Raw genomic sequence first — 20,785 nt, 5'->3', positions numbered from 1 at the left:
TGAGTGTCTTTTATGTGAGGTAACAAGTTCAACCACACATCAGAGTCAACAACTTTAAGACTTTTCTCTTATTTGTTTAGCCCTGGAAACAAAACTATCTGCTATTTAGTCAGGAGGTTCCAAAGAAGATCAGCATGACATATTGTTCAAAACAATTCAACTAAATGCTTGGACGCCACATAGCGGGATCACCGTTTAAACAATAAGCTGTTTTTGTTACATCACCACATTGTCTTTAACATCTTAAAATGTTTATCTGTGTGTGTGTCATAAGACAACCAGAACATTTACGAATTAAAAAGCTTGGTGCACGCAATGCAGCCGGACATGAAGTGGCGTCAAGTCTATAAAGGGCTTCATAAAATCAAGAAGAAATCTAATTGCTGCCATTCGTCAAAGCTGCAGACACTGCACCGAGTGTGCAGGTCATGTAAAACAGGTCAGCCTCACTACAAACCTGCATCTTAATCTTTTACTCAATCTGTTAGGGGTAGGGAGCATTTTTGCGATCTGGGTGTTAAGTTAATGTGCTTCTTACGGGTTGAGAATTATTGAACAAACTTTGACGCTGAGATACATTTTGACACACTAATGCTGCATTCAGGGTACTGGTGGAAAGTCGGAAAAGTCCCACTTGGAGTTGTGTAGAAAAGGACAAAATACCTACTGCCACACTCGTGTTTGGGTGGGGACAGGAAAGCAAGCCCAAATAAGCAACCACACGTTCAAAGACAAGCACAAAATCTTTTGACAACCTTAAAATATATCTAGTACCGTATTTTTCGGAGTATAAGTCGCATTGGCCGAAAATGCATAATAAAGAAGGGAAAAAACATATATAAGTCGCACTGGAGTATAAGTCGCATTTTTTGGGGAAATTTATTTGATAAAACCCAACACCAAGAATAGACATTTGAAAGGCAATTTAAAATAAATAAAGAATAGTGAACAACAGGCTGAATAAGTGTACGTTATATGACGCATAATTAACCAACTGAGAATGTGCCTGGTATGTTAACGTAACATATTATGGTAAAAGTCATTCAAATAACTATAACATATAGAACATGCTATACGTTTACCAAAGAATCTGTCACTCCTAATCGCTAAATCCCATTAAATCTTATACGTGTAGTCTCTTACGTGAATGAGCTAAATAATATTATTTGATATTTTACGGTAATGTGTTAATAATTTCACACATAAGTCGCTCCCGAGTATAAGTCGCACCCTATGAAAAAACTGACTTATAGAAAAATACGGTATAGAATTGTAGAACTTGACATATTTTACTTACTTAAGCCTTATTTTTAATGAGCAAATTACTGTTCGGGTGTGAAGCTTTTTTCATAGAAAATAATGAAAGTTCAGGGTCAATCTGTCAGTATCATTAACTGTACAGGCAAGGTTTCAAATAATATTTGAACATTCACTTCAAAGTGTTAAGGCCTAGGGCACAATTGGGACACCACTTGCTACGTCACTGCATAGTTTACGTTCGGGCACGTAAAGTGACTATATATAGTTATGTTTGCGCATACGTCCCACTTAGAGTTCTCCCAACACCAATATTTTGGTACCAAAATGTACATTTAACCCTAGCCCTATTTTAACTCTGTTCGATACTTTTCAAAATAAAGAGGACCACAAAAAATGTAATTGTTGGCTTCATTTTAACAGAACATTTTATGATAAAACATATTATTAAAACATATGTTTCTTATTCACATACTGTGTGAATGTGAGTGTGAATGTTGTCTGTCTATCTTTGTTGGCCCTGCGATGAGATGGCGACTTGTCCAGGGTGTAAGTGCCTTCTGCCCGTGTGCAACTGAGATAGGCTCCAGCACCCCCCGCAACTCCGTAGGGGACAAGCGGTAGGAAATGGATGGATGGATTTTTCTTACTGCACCCAATAAACAATTTTAAAAGACTGGAATTAAAATTAAAAGGCACATTACACATGGGCTTTTTTATTCCACTCAAAAAACAGTTTACTATTATTTTACATATTAAATATAGCCTGCAATAATCTCGAAATAGGTTAGAATAGAATAAAAAGCTTTTTTGACATTGTAATAAATGCTTCATGATTAATGGTTGCCAATTTTGATCTGTGCCTTAAGACAAATACAATTATTAGTAAATATTGAAAACAATAAGGCGACACAGACAAAACAAGTAGCAGGTAAAGCACACATTGTTTAGGATAAAACAAATGAAAGAGTGCGAATTTGTTACACAATTCAGTCAATTCACTTGCATTATGATAGTTTACGTTACGTGGGCAGTAGCTGTTTGAACATCTTTGTATCTATATGTGCACAAGGGAGGCTGTTAACTATATTACCTGGCACTCTTTAAACTCCTTGTGCAGATCTGAATATTAAGTTTAAAGAAAAGGCGATAACGCTATATTGACACATTTGGCGAGGCGTGTTTTAAAGCAGCGCCGCGCTTATGTGTTTAAACCAAAATCCTTATTGTTTTGTAACCCATCCATCCATCCATTTTCTACCGCTTATTCCCTTCGGGGTCACGGGGGGCGCTGGAGCCTATCTCAGCTACAATCGGGCGTAAGGCGGGGTACACCCTGGACAAGTCGCCACCTCATCGCAGGGCCAACACAGATACCCAAATACCTCCATATTGCCTTTCACACAACCTTTTTATTAACCAGTAGAATTGCTGTTTTTTTGGTCATTATTCCTTTTGACACTTTTTTCTGCTTGTATGCGCTCAGTGTGTGCGTTTTGACACACAAATGTGCCGCGGCTCAGCAATGTCACCGCCACACGGCAGCACATGTGGATGAAAAATAACTACCGGTATTTTCCAAAGGCAGTAGTACCGTTTTTAATTCATTACTATTGCACTACTTTATTTGTAGCACTGTATCGTAAAACCCCTTAGTTCCACCATTACACAACAAACCCGGTAGCAATGGAGTTAACGGCTGAGATCTTTTTTTTCATTCATCATGCTTCGGTTGATGAATAAACAAAGAACTACACGGAGAAGAAACTGCCATCTACGACTGTTGTCTCTTGTGAATTTTTTGAATGTATGTAGTAGGAAATAACCGATTTTTAGATGCATCGCAATTCGGACATGGACGATTATAAAATCGATTAGTAAACGTCAATACTAGATCATCTATTTATTTATTGTAAATAAAATAATGCAGACAGTTCTAAAATTTGGCTGACTGCAGCAAGCCACCTCACCGAGAGATCCGATCAGCTCCTTTATTATAGGGCACTTATGTTCCAGTTTTGAACACATTTCCATGAATTTAATACATTTATTTAGTAAAACAAAAAGTAATGTAAAACTGCATCAATATACATAAATTAAAGATGCATCAATAATCAATTTTTAAACGAATCGTAGCTCCTGAATCGTAATCGTAATCAAATCGTGAAGTGCCCAAAGATTCCCACCTTTAGTATGTAGCGTTAATGTTTTCACATTCGCAAAGCTTTATAGTATTAATATTTTAGCATTATTTTTTTGTATTTTAGCCTAACAGTGTGGAATTTCCTCTGCCCCTGCCTGAGCGAGTAGCATCTGAAATGCCTCACTCTCATTATGCCCACTACCACTACATGCACTACCACTACCACTACCTCCAGTGCCATCTCCCCACCTCCAGTGCCATCTCCCTGAGCACCGGCTCCCCCCAGGGCTGCGTCCTGAGTCCGCTGCTGTTCACGTTGATGACCCATGACTGCTGCGCCAGGTCCACTAATAACCACATTGTGAAGTATGCGGACGACACGACAGTAGTGGGCCTCATCCGTGACAACAACGACATGGACTACAGGGAAGAGGTGAAACATCTGATTGACTGGTGCAGAACCAACAACCTGGTCCTGAATGTCGACAAGACCAAGGAGATCATCGTTGACTTCAGGAAACACCAGTACAGCCACGCTCCACTCTTCATCAACGGCATAGCGGTGGAGATGGTAAGCAGCACCAAGTTCCTGGGGGTGCAGATAACTGACAATATAACCTGGGCCCTACACACCGGAGCTCTTGTAAAAAGAGCTCAGCAGCGCATGCACTTCTTGCGTTGGATGAAAAGAGCACAGCTCCCTCCCCCCATTCTCACCACATTCTACAGAGGCACTATAGAGAGCCTGCTGACCAACAGCATAGCATCTCTGTCTGGGCTGGAGCCTGCAGTGCCTCAGACTGGAAGTCTCTCCAGAGAGTGGTGAGGATGGCGGAAAAGATCATCAGGACTCCTCTTCCTCCTATCCAGGAGATCGCAAAAAGCCGCTGCCTGACCAGGACTCAGAAAATCTGCAAAGACTCCTCCAACCCCCACCAAGGACTGTTTTCACTGCTGGACTTTAGAAAGAGGTTCCGCAGCCTCTGAAGCAGAACCTCCAGGTTCTGTAACAGCTGCTTCCCTCAGGCCGTAATACTCTTGAACGCATCATAAAAATCCCCTCAACTCCCCCCAAAATGGATTAACTCGCTGGAATAAAAAAGACACATCCATAAACGTGGACGCATGTGAAAAAGTGCAATATATTTATCTGTACAGTAACCTATTTATTTATTTATTTATATATGCACCTTATTCCTTTTTTATCCTGCACTACCATGAGCTAATGAAATGAAATTTCGTTCTTATCTGTACTGTAAAGTTAAAGTTTGAATGACAATAAAAAGGAAGTCTAAGTCTAAGTCTATGCAAAGAGTCATTGGGACACCACTACCTTCACAGAAACACACACAATGTAGGGATAGGGCTAAAAAGTGGGGCTGGGGGTGTATTGGGACTGGCCCTAAGTCTATCGTGAACAAGGCTCAGAGGTGCTAATGTGTATTGCTTGGATTCAAAATGACGTAGTGTCCGGCTCACGTCCGGCTCATTGAATACGCGTGGTGGTAAAGCCAGCGTCTGTTCTCAATTGGTACAAGGTGCCATTTAGCCTTCCTCGAAGAAAAATGCCCTATGCTTGCGTTGTTTTGGGCTGTACGAACCGTTAAAATCGCTAAAAGGATAAACGTATCTTCAGAGTTGCTGTAATCAAGAAGGTCGGAAGAGTGCAAAATTTTAAGAAAGACGACAACTAAAGTACCACACACTCCAGTACAAGGAAGCAGAGCCGAATAATGTATGAGTTTGCAGTGACCACTGTGTTTGCTTGATATACTTTTAACGTTTAGTATTTCCCATTTATTTACCAAGTATATTATCTTGATATTATTCGTATTTCTTAAAACACATTTTTGCTACAAGTGTTTCATAAAGCACCAACTCGGCAAGTCTACATAAAATAAAAAAATATGAGCAAAACCTAAAAGAGTTTAGCTTTTACCAAAGGGAACGATAATAAATGAAGCTTTCAGCACATACACAATGTTGACATCTATAGTTATATTTTGATAAAGATGGGGAAAAACGTGTACTCGTAAACGGCGCTTGCAACACCAAAGGCAGTCAACAAACATGGCAGTAGACAAAGTTAAATCATGAAATGCAACCTTAGCCGAGCAAAAACGATGCATATTTATCCGGGAGAGTCTTAATACCAATTTCCTTGACTCAGCCACACACAAAGAAGTTGTAGACCTCCATGTTTTTCCAAGTTTTCATCTGTTGTGTTGTGTAGAATCAGAATGACGTCTGGATCACACGATAGTTCGATATGTTTGAATACTCCACCGACTAATAATTCTTTATCACTCGACAAGTCTTTGTTTTTTTAATAAAGTATAGGGATCTTTACATTGCATAGTTGGATTTTGTGCTCTTATCTGCTTTTTTCAGGAAGCTATAAACCCCTTGTGTACTCGGAGAGTGCATGACCATCATAGCTTGGTTGACCACCACTGGTTTTCACTTCCGGGAAGAAATTGCTTGAACGATACAAGCAATTCTTTGTTGTATTGTTAAGGCAATTCATGACATCCTGTAACTGCCGGACGAGGTCTTTGAATTAGGGGGAAATAGTGAAAACTAGTTTAAACAATGACTTTAATGTTGGCTGGTGATAAAGACAAAACAATATCGCGTCTAAGATGGAAGTATGGTCTCTTGCATTCATTACAAGTTATTAATTACTGCATATTAAATGTAACAGTTACTTTTCTGAATGAACAATGTGAACAGACATTCATCAGCTGCTAACTAACTGACCCACAATGTTCCGATTGTCTGCCTCTAAGTCTGTGCGTGCGTGCGTGTGTGTGTGTGTGTGTGTGTGTGTGTGTGTGTGTGTGTGTGTGTGTGTGTGTGTGAGTTGCATGCAATAAGGAGGCTGGCATGAATTTCCTGTGTGTGACATTAAGTTGAGGATGACAATAAATCATTGTCATCGTTTCATATCTTATGTGCATTACAGTGGACATTTAAGAGTCAGACACTAAAAACTAGAGGAATTCCCTCAACCACCATGATATGCTCACAGGGATTTTTAATGAGTTTAAATCATTTTTAAGGATAATCACGGGGGCCACAAGGAGGCTTTATGAAGGTGAGAAATAGATTATTAGCAGACAGTCCACAGAATCTGTGTAAAAGCATGTTAAAATTCATGCACGCACGCACATACAAGAAAGTTGGACAATCTGGGGCAGCTTGGCGCCGGATCTTTAAGGTGTCCTGATACCGGAAATAAAGCGCACCTTTTAGCTGCCAGGCCTGTGGTGTATTATTATTGTTTTCAGTGAAACAATTTGAGGTAATGACTTGTGTCAGCTGACACTTTGTAGGCCGTCTGAAGGAGTCATTGCCCGAAACGCACGTTGAGGTGAAGCAGACCAAACAGAAATGTTGGCACCAGTCAAACAAATTCCTGTGTTAAGCCTCAGTGTTTGCAAACGCTTTGTGGGTTCACCTGATTCATCAAGTCTTTGCACAAAGCACCGGTGTCACGATATAAAGTCATGAAGCGAACGCGAGGCATATTCCTGCTTATAATTTAAATACATATTTGTCTATTTGTGGTAAAACAGGAGCATGTTTGTACCTGAAGGCTTTTTAGCTATTTTCCTGACTTTGGCTATGAGCAATTAGCCACACCCAATGTTACCATATCTGAGAGGGCTCAAAACCCATAACCTACACTTGTAATTCCTGTGAAACTAATGAAAATAACAGCAGTGCAAAGTAAACCTAATAAACTGACAAAATAAACATACCCAGAGCAAACGTGCACAACTTTAGGGCTTTCGCATCACAGGAAATGCGACTTGAGTGAACGCCATACATCCCCTGATTGTTGCTGACCTCACGAGGAAGGGGACGGCCATTGTTCCACATGTCCAGTCAACAAACAAACACACACTTTAAATACACAAATTGAGCATTTGAGGTTACACGTGCAGTATTTCTCTGCCTTCTATTGTGTGACCAATGCAGAATCTCATCAATTGAACACTGTTGCATGGATTTCAATCATATTTAATAAGCCCACAAATCTCATTCAGCAACCATGCAGGTTCCACTACGACAACATTCATAAAATAACAAAGGGGGAGCCAATGTGTTGCATGCACAGTGAACACTCAAGAAACTACTACTAATAAACAAATGAATCAATTGTAAAAGTGCACATATGCTGTGTGCGCATTGGGTTAACCATTAGCAGAGCAGCCGTTAAAGCAAACAGACAACCCAGAAGGCCATTAAACCTGCGAACTATCAACATGCACATCTGTGCTTCATTCAAGCAACACAGCTACACTTTCACTCTTTACTCGTTTAAAAGGACCAGTTGTGTCACACACCTACCTGGTCTTTCTTGCCCACCACTGAGAACCACATGCTGCGCCTGCTGCTTGTGAAGACCAGTTTACACTGGGTCGTCCCGATTGGGACGCGTACTTATCCCAGACGCTACAGCAACTTGCTAGCATGCACCGACAAGTCCAAAAGCTCTCAGACAGGAAGAAAAAAATATATATATTTAAAGCTGAGCTTGAGCAGATACAAGTCAAACACCTGTGAAAACAGGAGGCAGTAATGCTATAGGCTATGTAAATTCCCCATTTACGAGATGCAAGATCTCCTTTAAAAGTTCCGAAGCCAGGCAAAATTCCTCCACATGCCACTCCGAGTAAAAAAAACAGGCAGAAACGCAGGTGTTGATCGGGAGGCAAAATGTCTGCTTGGGACGGCGGCTGGTCAGACTGAGGGGGAGTGCTGCTGCCCCAACAGTCACATTACACACACACACACACACACACACACACACACACACACACACATACACACACACTAACATGTACGTGCACGCACGCGCAAACACACACGGTTATATAAGAGGACAGAGCTCAGCCCAGTTTATGGAGAATCCAAGCAGCTGTTGGACAAAACTCCTTCTACCTGGCATTCCCATTACACACATTTCAACACACACACTGCTTGAAAAATAAACATTGCAAGAAGGCTTCCACACTACATCCTTCCTTCCCACACACAACAGACACAGGCCACACAGGAAAGTCGCTTCCATTAGCAGGAAGGAGGTTTTATATTTATACTCTACATCTTAGCTTTGTGCGAGAAGTGTTGAGGAAGAGAACAAAGGTAGAAGAGACCACACGACAGCCTTCATGCAGTAAAACAGACCTTAGACAAAGTATCAAATTTTAACCTTTCATAATCAGTTTTGCATAATCCTGCTTGCGGACAAACAAGCCAGGATGAAAACCTCCTTATAAGCAACACTGGCCAGAAGAAGTGGCTCTTTCTTGTCTTCCACCAGGTCACTTGGCCTCTCAATTAAAGTTTTAGGGTGAATGCATTACTTCCATGGTTAATTAATTTATAATCGTACCTCTGTCCACATTAACAGAGTTCTCACTCTTCACCTGAAATTATTTTCTTATCTCCTGATTCTTTGCAAGTGTTCTTTCTTACAGTTTTAACTTGCAATGATCCAGATCGTTTATATGCGTATAGTTTCATCTCAATTTACAATACACACTGCACAAATAAACAAATTGACATAAATATAACTCAATATCTAAATAAAATGTTATAATAATAAGTACCAATGATTGTCACACACACTAGGTGTGGTGAGATTATCCTCTGCATTTGACTCATCACCCTCACCCCCTGGGAGGTGAGGGGAGCAGTGAGCAGCAGCGGTGGCTGCGCCCGGGAATCATTTTGGTGATTTAACCCCCAATACCAACCCTTGATGCTGAGTGCCAAGCAGGGAGGTATTGGGTCCCATTTTTATAGTCTTTGGTATGACTCGGGGTTTGAACTCACGACCTACCGATCTCAGGGCGGACACTCTTCTGCAGTGCAAACAGTTCAATATATAACCAAGCAATTCCATTCTATTTAAACCTTCCTAAAAATAACAACCATTTCCAGGCCATTTAATTTTCTTTTGTCATTTTTTGTATACTTTCCATAACTGGAAAATTGAACAATAATTTCCCAGTTTTTCCAGAACACGTGGGAACCCTGAATAAAATAAGACTATAGCCCCTAGATGCCGCCACCGTGCACATCTGTTATCCATCCAGCAAGAGCCTCACTTCAGTTAAACAATATTTTGTGCAGTCAAATCTTTAGTATATGAAATGCTTTCAAGTTGAGGAAAGCTTGGATTGGGAAGAATAGTCGCCTCCGTGAGTGGGGCCTCATGGTTTTCATGAACACATTTCTGAATCAAACCACAGCCTATTACAACAAATATTTAGTGAAAGAACTTTGCAGTGATTTACTGCTTAAATCAAACGAATACTTGCTTTTTTCTCCACTTTAATCTGTGATGTTTGTGTTAATAATAAACACGAGTGAAGCTGATGAGTTGGTGTTGTATGAGAGAACTTTGGGAGTATTTACTAACGAAGACAGTGATCTACAGCACCACTTTAACAACGCCACGCTATGCGCTCACTACAGTGGCAAACTAAACAGAACCATCCAGAACCTTCTTATTTGGGCTCACTGTTTAGTCTCTGGGCGGCCGTCAGACTCAACAGTTAGAATAGTCATTTTAAAAACAGTCACTCACTCTCAACATTCTCGCATGCTCCAGATCTCAACAACATTCTGCTAATTTGCGGACTTCCTGTCACATTTGTTTCCAGCTCTTTATTATTACAAGAATATTTGAGAAAAGCTTGGGGTTTGTCTTACCTTGGCGGCCACGATGCTAAGGCCCATGCCATTGTGCTTCTTGAGGGTCACCGTGACGACCTCTGGGTCTTTCCTCATTGGCTGCAAGGAGAAATGCACACAAGAAGGACAAAGAGTGAATAAAGGACCAGTGGGGGCCGTTTTCAGTGCCTGGACGAGCAAAGTCCTCAGGCTATCAGATGCACTTCTGGAACGTTGTGGAGGGAAACTGAGCGGCGGGACGAAGAAGACAGAAGTGAGAGGATGGAGGGAGGCTGGGTGGGAGTGAAGAAGGTGGGAAGGAGAAAACCACAGGCGAACCGGTGGTTGCTGGAGAGGAGTCAAGAATGAAAACCACACCATGGCTGGCCACATGCACAACCAACCACCCACCCACCCAAACGCACGCACGCACGCACACTAAAATGTGCAGGGCTGGGTGACTGGGTGTGGAGACACAGACTGAGAGCTACCAATCTTTACCACATCACAAGAAAAAAATTCCTCAAAAGTGGCAGCTAACATCAACAGGCTTGTGTCAGACTTGTGAAAAATATATCATAACATAAAAGAATGTCTGCATTGAATTTGTGCGCGTGTGTATTGCGATACTGTGTCACATCGTCGTGTGTGGCTGTGCGATTGACGGGAAGCTGGCAGCCAAATAACGGCCACAAGACAACAAATGAAAAGCTTTGCTTTTACCAGTGTGACATGCAATTTACAGTAACAGTGTCAACACATACTCAGATGGCCACATGGGCAACTGCTCAATTTTTAGAGTCAACGCAATTCGGACATGGCCGAATATAAAATCGATTAGTAAACGTAGATAATCGATTTATTTATAGTGAATAAGGTAATGCAGACATTTCTAAAATTTGGCTGACTGCAGCGAGCCACCTCACCAAGAGATCCGACCAACTCCTTTATTTTTTATATGTTCCAATTTTGCACACATTTCTATTAATTTAATAAAAGCGGGAATTAATTTAACTGTTTATTACAGCTCCTGAATTGTAATCGTAATTGAATCGGGAGGTGCCTAAAGATTCCCACCTCTAACTACTGCCCAGGGCAGCATTCTCTAGGAGGCGCCTCCCCCTGTGTGGGGGTAGTACATCTGCTAGCGTCTCCTGGCAATTTAAGTTGTAAGTTGACACAATACTCCTCTCTGAGCTGCCACCTTATCGCGGTAGAGGAGTTTGCGTGTCCCAATGATCCTAGGAGCTATGTTATGTTGTCCGGGGGCTTTATGCCCCCTGGTGGGGTCTCCTAAGACAAACTGGTCCTAGGTGAGGGATCAGACAAAGAGCAGCTCGAAGACCTCCATGAAAAATAAAAACGAAGGACCCAGAATTACCTCGCCCGGACACGGGTAACCGGGGCCTCCCTCTGGAGCCAGGCCCGGAGGTGGGGCACGATGACGAGCGCCTGGTGGCCGGGCCTGTCCCCATGGGGCCCGGCCGGGCACAGCCCGAAGAGGCAACGTGGGTCCCCCCTAAAAAGGGCTCACCACCCATAGCAGGGGCCATAGAGGTCGGGTGCAATGTGAGCTGGGCGGAAGCCGAAAGCAGGGCACTTGGCGGTCCGATCCTCGGCTACATAAGCTAGCTCTTGGGACGTGGAACGTCACCTCGCTGGGGGCGGGGGGAGAAGCCTGAACTAGTGTGTGAGGCGGAGAAGTTCCGGCTAGATATAGTCGGACTCACTTCAACGCACAGCAAGGGCTCTGGAACCAGTTCTCTCGAGAGGGGCTGGACTCTCTTCCACTCTGGCGTTGCCAGCAGTGAGAGGCGACGGGCTGGGGTGGCAATTCTTGTTGCCCCCCGGCTCAGAGCCTGCACGTTGTAGTTCAACCCAGTGGACGAGAGGGTAGCTTCCCTCCGCCTTCGGGTGGGGGGACGGGTCCTGACTGTTATTTGCGCTTACGCGGTAAACAGCAGCTTAGAGTACCCACACTTTTTGGATTTGCTTGAGGGAGTACTTGAGAGTGCTCCCCCGGGTGATTCCCTCGTTCTACTGGGGGACTTCAACGCTCATATTGGCAACGACAGTGAAACCTGGAGAGGCGTGATTGGAAAGAATGACCGCCCGGATCTGAACCAGAGTGGTGTTTTGTTATTGGACTTTTTTGCTCGTCACAGATTGTCCATAACGAACACCATGTTCAAACATAAGGGTGTCCATATGTGCACTTGGCACCAGGACACCCTAGGCCGCAGTTCCATGATCGACTTTGTAGTTGTGTCATCGGATTTGCGGTCTCATGTTTTGGACACTCGGGTGAAGAGAGGGGCGGAGCTTTCTACCGATCACCACCTGATGGTGCGTTGGCTGCGATGGTGGGGGAGGATGCCGGACAGACCTGGCAGGCCAAATTGCATTGTGAGGGTCTGCTGGGAACGCCTAGCAGAGTCTCCTGTCAGAGAGAGTTTCAATTCCTGCCTCCGGAAGAACTTTGAACATGTCACAAGGGAGGTGCTGGACATTGAGTCTGAGTGGACGATGTTCCGTACCTCTATTGTCTAGGCGGCCGAATGGAGCTGTGGCCGCAAGGTGGTTGGTGCCTGTCCTGGCGATAATCCTAGAACCCGCCGGTGGACACCAGCGGTGAGGGATGCCGTCAAGCTGAAGAAACAGTCCTATTGGTGTGCGGCTTCAGCGATCGCGGGGGCAAAAACTCGGACATGGGATGAGTTCGGGGAAGCCATGGAAAACGACTTCCAGACGGCTTCGAAATGATTCTGGACCACCATCCGCCGCCTCAGGAAGGCGAAGCAGTGCACTGTCAACACCGTGTATGGTGAGGATGGTGTTATGCTGACCTCGACTGCGGATGTTGTGGATCGGTGGAGGGAATACTTCGAAGACCTCCTCAATCCCACCAACACGTCTTCCTATGAGGAAGCAGTGCCTGGGGAATTTGTGGTGGGCTCTTCTATTTCTGGGGCTGAGGTTGCCGAGGTAGTTAAAAAGCTCCTCGGTGGATGAGAGCCGCCCGGAGTTCCTTAAGGCTTTGGATGCTGTGGGGCTGTCTTGGTTGACAAGACTCTGCAACATCGCGTGGACATCGGGGGCGGTATCTCTGGATTGGCAGACCGGGGTGGTGGTTCCTCTCTTTAAGAAGGGGAACCGGAGGGTGTGTTCCAACTATCGTGGGATCACACTCCTCAGCCTTCCCGGTAAGGTCTATTCGGGTGTACTGGAGAGGAGGCTACGCCGGATAGTCGAACCTCGGATTCAGGAGGAACAGTGTGTTTTTCGTCCCGGTCGTGGAACTGTGGACCACCTCTATACTCTCGGCAGGGTCCTTGGGAGTGCATGGGAGTTTGCCCAACCAGTCTACATGTGATTTGTGGACTTGGAGAAGGCATTCGACCATGTACCCCGGGAAGTCCTGTGGGGAGTGCTCAGAGTATGGGCTAACGGACTGTCTGATTGTGGCGGTCCACTCCCTGTACGATCAGTGTCAGATCTTGGTCCGCATTGCCGGCAGTAAGTCAGACCCGTTTCCAGTGAGGTTTGGACTCCGCCAAGGCTACCCTTTGTCACCGATTCTGTTCATAACTTTCATGGACAGAATTTCTAGGCGCAGTCAGGGCGTTGAGGGTATCTGGTTTAGTGGCTGCAGGATTAGGTCTCTGCTTTTTGCAGATGATGTGGTCCTAATGGCTTCATCTGGCCAGGATCTTCAGCTCTCACTGGATCGGTTCGCAGCCGAGTGTGAAGCGACTGGGGTGGGAATCGGGTACAAGCGGCCGAAATGAGTTTCCTCCGCCGGGTGGTGGGGCTCTCCCTTAGAGATAGGGTGAGAAGCTCTGTCATCCAGGAGGAGCTCAAACTAAAGCCGCTACTCTTCCACATCGAGAGGAGCCAGATGAGGTGGTTCAGGCATCTGCTCAGGATACCACCCGAACGCCTCCCTAGGGAGGTGTTTCGGGCACGTCCGACCGGTAAGAGGCCACGGGGAAGACCCAGGACACGTTGGGAAGACTATGTCTGCCGGCTGGTCTGGGAACGCCTCGGGATCCCCCGGGAGGAGCTGGACTAAGTGGCTGGGGAGAGGGAAGTCTGGGCTTCCCTGCTTAGGCTGCTGCCCCCGCGACCGGACCTCGGATAAGCGGAAGAAGATGGATGGATGGATGGATGGAGTTGACACAATAGGCATCCCAAGCTAGTCAATGCAGAGTGCAGTCATTACTTTGTTTCCACAGAGTTTGGGGACTGTGTACCTGTTAGTACTTAAGCAAATGAACGCAATCATGATGTTAATCCTGGTAGCCCATCTATAGTATTTTCCATTATGTTTAGGATCTTACGGTAACTTCACTTTGGAGGTAATCAAACACCCTCAACTTTGACCTTTCGTCCATCTCTAAATTGTAAGACTGTTAGCCAATGATGGGTCAAACGATACAGAAGCATTGAAACTCAAAGAGTGATACTCTGTCCCTTGATAACTTGATATGTGTGTCAAAATACATGTGACCAATATAGCTGCTGTGTCATTTGACTGTGAAGCGCCAAACTGTCTTTATCAGGAAGCAATGTTTTTCGGCTCACAAGTAACAGCTAATACTGAAAGAAGTCAAAAGCAGTGGCATGTTGCGTTTGACCTTGGTTTTCGTTGCCGTCATCATTCTACATTAACTCGAACTCAGAAAAAGTGTGGGATCATTTTTAACTTAGAGCTTCAAAAAGGTAAATATTCTTCTTTTCTTGTTTACTATTTGGCTTATTGATCAGAGTTGCAGCTATTCGTAAAATAAACCAACTATGATATTGGTACCAGTAGTGACTTTTTTGATCCAGCAGATAGTGTGCCATTATGAAACACCAACACAGTATCAGTGCGGTGTCAATATAGCCACTAAGGTGTCATTTACCCATGTGTCAAACCTGTCTCCAGACTAAAGTGTTGAACACTGGCCAATAGAGATATTGCCATAGGTGTCATTAAAGCTAGAACTGCTAGTGCAAAATCTTCAGTTATTGACTAACTTTACATCATATACTGCTTGTGTTGGGTTAACAGTGAACAGCACTGCGGTGACGCTTCCATTAAAGCTTTCTACAGGCTAGCTTACACAAAGCTATTACCTTAAAGCAAGAATGTTAAACAGCTTTCAGCTAAAAACCACAATGACCGCTCACTTTGTAGAGAGCAATAAAAAAAGACATACAATGCACCCATAAATGATGTTTTTATGTGCTGGTTCGTTGTGCAGCAAAGAGAGCAAACCTATGAGATGGTATGCAGACCATTTGACATATGGTAAATAATAAATAGCATGTTTTGTGCACATTGAATTACCTTTGGATGACAAGGTTTACCTTTAATTTCTTCCAGAAAACACACCTTCAAAGTCTGTGTGCAGTACCTACATTAAGTGGCGTCTACAATCATGAAGTTGTTTGTAAACATAGGGATAAGCAGCCCAATTACAGAGGAGGTGAACATTTAAACTGTCTATCATTTTATGATTTAAGCTCCCTCAAGTTACAGCGTGATTGGTGTTGGTTAAATGTGTGTGTGAGTTGTGTCTTTAAATATCAGTTGTATGTTGCTGTAATCACAGCCTTCCTCTGGGACCACACACACAGTCTTACCAGGTCAGAGTTGTCAGCAGCAGAGAAGTGGCTGTCACAGTCGGCCCCCTCAAAGTGGACTGTCCACGTACCGGGTGAGCGAGGGTGGGGCGTTAACCGACAGAAACCTGGTGGACAAAACACACAAACGTGTACATAGAGTTTGATCAACTCACTGAGTGTCTAATACAGTATTATAACAACCAATTAAAAAGTAAATTATTAAAAATCTACCTCGCTGCAGCAGTGGGTCGAGGAAGTCCTGCAGACCATTAGGGAGGTTGCGCACCACGTCGCAGGAGTAGCCATCCTCAGGTAGGAGGAAAGGCAATTGGAGGTCGGGGTCCTCCTCCAACTGGACCTCCCGGCCGTCGCTCCTTGCTAGCTCATCAGCAGTGTTCTCAGCCACTGCCACCACGTGGTCGATCAGCTCCTGTGCGTGAAAAAGAAAATGACAGCAAATAATTATAAAGTACCATCCCGATTTGAAAGCTTTGTTTGACTTACAGGTGGGATGTAAGGCTCGTCGGGAGCACAGTGGTAATTGGTCATGAGAGCGTGGAGCTGCAGGGAGTTGAGCTTGAAGCAAGTGCTGTGAATGTTCTGAACATCTTGCATGGAATACTTGTCCATAGTCAGCAGTGTGGTGGCCTGGAAGACACGCACGCATATAACATGCTGAGCAATGCTTATTTCCTTCTCCACGGATGTTGCATTGGTGACTATCAAGGCATTAATGATGTCATAAATATGTCTAACTTTTTTAAAACTGCAGTTCATGGTCATAGGGGGTTGCATTTGAAACACTTGCATCAATATTCACATGCTATACTCAACTAAATAAATTTTAGAAGACAATTCAAATCACAAGCACTTAAATAGGAAAATGTCGAAAACAAGCTAACAGTCTTAGACCTGTGTACAATTTCATCAACCAAAAACATTAGCAGAACTTGAAAGCCAACACTTAGCTCTTTCAATGGTACACGTTCCTCTATCGCTAAAACTCACTGAACAAGCAGCTTTATTTACTCTTATCCAGTAGCAACGACCTGTACATTTTTATATACAATAACCACCAAAGTTTCCCCTTTAGAGCTCATAGAGTAAGAGGTTAAAAACTAGCTAATTAACTAATGAGTTAGCAAGTGCTCTCATTAAAGTGTGGTTAATGTTGTCTCCTCTTACCTGAACAATGCGACTGAGGTGGCAGTCGGCAGCCAGCTCAAGGCCCTGCTTTTCGGCCCAGGCTTCGATGTGGCTCAGCTGCTGCCGCAGGATGGCACCCCAGTAGTGGCAGCAGAGCCCCGAATCGGTATCCGTCACTAGCTTGTTGAAGAGCCACATGTTGATATAGTGGAAGAGCTGCGAGAAGAGCTGGATGGTGAGGGCGGCGTTGACGCGGCACCGCCGCAGTAGCGACATGGCACCCGTCAGGGTATGTAAGACGTCCTCTGCAAGGTAGACAGAAGTTGTTATAGGCGAAGGAAGACCAACTTTCGGCTTTCATGGCCGTATGTCACAACGGTATAGCTCGGTTGGTAGAGCGGCCGTGCCAGCAACTTGAGGGTTCCAAGTTCGATCCCCGCTTCCGCCATCCTAGTCACTGCCATTGTGTCCTTGGGCAAGACACTTTACCCACCTGCTCCCAGTGCCACCCACACTGGTTTCAATGTAACTTAGATATTGGGTTTCACTATGTAAAGCGCTTTGAGTCACTAGAGAAAAGCGCTATATAAATATAATTCACTTCACTTCACAACAAACTGTCATGCCACTGTAGCATGCCAGCAATAACTAGCTTTGTGTGTCCTCACAGGGCCTTCTGCGTTGTGACATTTCTTTTGTTAGCTTCATAGTTGTGTTTACCTATCTTGGGCCTCTGTGGATTGTGTTCCTCCGGGTCGTCCAGGAAGGCGGCCATGTAGTTGTGTAGGTCGGCCTGGAGGCAGTGGACCAGGTACCTGAATGCACACATTTCAGACAGACGTCACAATTGCATCCATCTGCCTATTGTTGAGGAAACTCCGTGAGGTGAACTGACTTGAAGGCCATCTGGACCAGATGGGCGAGGATGTCCTGGGCATCCAGCGTGATGCGGCTCAGATCTCGGTCCTGCTTGATGAAGTTGAGCAGCTCCGAGGCGTTGGCCATCCAAAAAGCAAGCGCGCCTGCGATGTTCTTCTGTTTCTGTAATGTTATCCACCACATCACACACAAACAAAAATGAGTTGTTAATGGTAGTCCAAATAAGAGTGATAGGAGTTAAGAAGAGGGTATGGGGAAGGGGGTTTCTGTCTGAGTGGCAGCCAAGAAGGAGCAGTTGTTACTTGAGGGATAGACTCATGCCCGGCACACACTCCGCTCCCCGCAACTGACTCCACTCCCACCCCACCAAAATGAGGATTGGTCATTACTGCCAGGCAGTGAATATAAAGTACTTCAAAGCTTCATTCTTAATTACTGAGCGCTCAGCGGAGACAGTAGTGACCAGTCCTTGTTAGTTAATACACATGTCCACACGTGTCAGGTCACCAGACACCAGCTTCCTCGACACCTTCTCTTCAATTCCACTTTGTGACTATGAACAAAACTGTGTCCATCTTGGGTAATGAATGTAAGGGTTTTATCAGATGACTGAAAATTAAGTAACTGTGCATGGGTTTGAACAAAATAATTTCCACTCTTTGTGATGCTACAAAATAAACCTTAATCTAGAACAGGGGTGGGCAATTAATTTTTTACCGGGGGCCGCATAAGCAACCCGAGCACTGCTGGAGGGCCACACCGACAATATTACAATTAAATTTTGCTCAGTATTATTTTTGATGTACCGTAAGATAAATAATAATAATTTCATTTAACCTAACTTAACTTTATGCAAAAGCAGATTGCTTTTGATGGTTTTATTTTTAACACTGTCTTACACAACACTTCCTGATTTATAAATACAATGCAAAAATGTCAATTTCTGCACTGGGTTCATTTCTGTCACTTTATCCTGCATTATCCAACATTTTTCCCTGTCAGATTTGGACAACCATCTGTTGTTAAAAATCGTTTTTAATCATATTTATTTTATATTATATTTTATATTATTTTTTGTTTTTATTCAGTCATTGGTGGAGGATAATATTTGAATATTGTTTTTAATATTGTTGTGCAGCACTTTGGAAACATTTTGTTGTTTAAATGTGCTATATAAATAAAGTGGATTGGATTGGATTGTCACACCTGCCAGCTTGTCCCATTTCAGTCCTAAAATGTCCAAACACGCATTTACCTATGTGAACAAGTCATTACCTGTGGTTGTCTCTTTAATTGACTGCATGGCTGCCAGCTCCTTCGTGATTTGAAAGTCTGCAGTTATCCCACGTAAGAAGATGAGCAGCTGGGCGGTGTCACGTACATCACAGCTCTCATCCAAAGCCAGCGAAAAACAGTCAGTCTCCGTACATATCAGCGCAACAGAGTCTAATAAGCACTCCTTAATAAACTCTCCGTCAGAAAACGCCTTACTTTTTCTGGCGATTTTGTGAGAAATGACGAAACTTGTCCTGACGACTGCATCTCTGGGGGTGTGAAATTTGGCAAAAAGTCCTTGTTTGGTTTGCAGTTTTACCATCAACGCATCAGCCTCCCTTGCGCGCGCTTCATGGACAGATTCCGGTATTTTTCCTCGTGCTTCGTCGTGTAGTGGCGATTCAAATTATATTCTTTAAACACAGCAACCTGTGTACCACAAATTAAGCACACAGCTTTACCTTTAATTTATGTAAAGAAATACTTGGCAGTCCATGTCTTGTTGTTCGTCATCAACTTTTCTCTTTTTAGCGTCTCATCACTTGTCGCTGTGCACCTTCACTCACAGGTTACACCCGGACATCCATCCATCCATCTTCTTCCGCTTATCCGAGGTCGGGTCGCGGGGGCAGCAGCTTAAGCAGGGAAGCCCAGACTTTCCTCTCCCCAGCCACTTCGTCCAGCTCCTCCCGGGGGATCCCGAGGCGTTCCCAGGCCAGCCGGGAGACATAGTCTTCCCAACGTGTCCTGGGTCTTCCCCGTGGCCTCCTACCGGTTGGACGTGCCCTAAACACCTCCCGAGGGAGGCGTTCGGGTGGCATCCTGACCAGATGCCCGAACCACCTCATCTGGCTCCTCTCGATGTGGAGGAGCAGTGGCTTTACTTTGAGCTCTCCCCGGATGGCAGAGCTTCTCACCCTATCTCTAAGGGAGAGCCCCGTCACCCGGCGGAGGAAACTCATTTCGGCCGCCTGTACCCGTGATCTTGTCCTTTCGGTCATAACCCAAAGCTCATGACCATAGGTGAGGATGGGAACGTAGATCGACCGGTAAATTGAGAGCTTTGCCTTCCGGCTCAGCTCCTTCTTCACCACAACGGATCGATACAGCGTCCGCATTACTGAAGACGCCGCACCGATCCGCCTGTCGATCTCACGATCCACTTTTCCCTCACTCGTGAACAAGACTCCTAGGTACTTGAACTCCTCCACTTGGGGCAGGGTCTCCTCCCCAACCCGGAGATGGCACTCCACCCTTTTCCGGGCGAGAACCATGGACTCGGACTTGGAGGTGCTGATTCTCATCCCAGTCGCTTCACACTCGGCTGCGAACCGATCCAGTGAGAGCTGAAGATCCTGGCCAGATGAAGCCATCAGGACCACATCATCTGCAAAAAGCAGAGACCTAATCCTGCAGCCACCAAACCGGATCCCCTCAACGCCTTGACTGCGCCTAGAAATTCTGTCCATAAAAGTTATGAACAGAATCGGTGACAAAGGGCAGCCTTGGCGGAGTCCAACCCTCACTGGAAACGTGTCCGACTTACTGCCGGCAATGCGGACCAAGCTCTGACACTGATCATACAGGGAGCGGACTGCCACAATCAGACAGTCCGATACACCATACTCTCTGAGCACTCCCCACAGGACCTCCCGAGGGACACGGTCGAATGCCTTCTCCAAGTCCACAAAGCACATGTAGACTGGTTGGGCAAACTCCCATGCACCCTCAAGGACCCTGCTGAGAGTATAGAGCTGGTCCACAGTTCCACGACCAGGACGA

At 44.7% G+C, this 20,785-nt stretch overlaps 1 protein-coding gene across 14 annotated transcripts in view; it reads right to left on the bottom strand.

Annotated features, from left to right (window-relative positions):
- The window catches only part of afdna (afadin, adherens junction formation factor a), a 112,414-nt gene that overhangs the window by 19,370 nt on the left and 72,259 nt on the right, over positions 1 to 20,785 (bottom strand). For all 14 annotated transcript variants that reach the window (XM_061929226.2, XM_061929215.2, XM_061929222.2 and 11 more), the window contains 7 exons: positions 17,745 to 17,890; positions 17,570 to 17,664; positions 16,889 to 17,154; positions 16,208 to 16,351; positions 15,935 to 16,133; positions 15,722 to 15,828; positions 10,130 to 10,210 (listed from right to left, as the gene is read on the bottom strand). In XM_061929226.2, coding sequence (XP_061785210.1) covers positions 10,130 to 10,210; positions 15,722 to 15,828; positions 15,935 to 16,133; positions 16,208 to 16,351; positions 16,889 to 17,154; positions 17,570 to 17,664; positions 17,745 to 17,890 — 1,038 coding nt within the window. The remainder of the gene's footprint in view (positions 1 to 10,129; positions 10,211 to 15,721; positions 15,829 to 15,934; positions 16,134 to 16,207; positions 16,352 to 16,888; positions 17,155 to 17,569; positions 17,665 to 17,744; positions 17,891 to 20,785) is intronic.

Source organism: Nerophis lumbriciformis, linkage group LG34 (genome assembly GCF_033978685.3).
Source record: "Nerophis lumbriciformis linkage group LG34, RoL_Nlum_v2.1, whole genome shotgun sequence".
Lineage (NCBI taxonomy): Eukaryota > Metazoa > Chordata > Actinopteri > Syngnathiformes > Syngnathidae > Nerophis > Nerophis lumbriciformis.
Note: the sequence above shows the minus strand (reverse complement) of the source record. Positions and strands in the feature narration are given on the sequence as shown.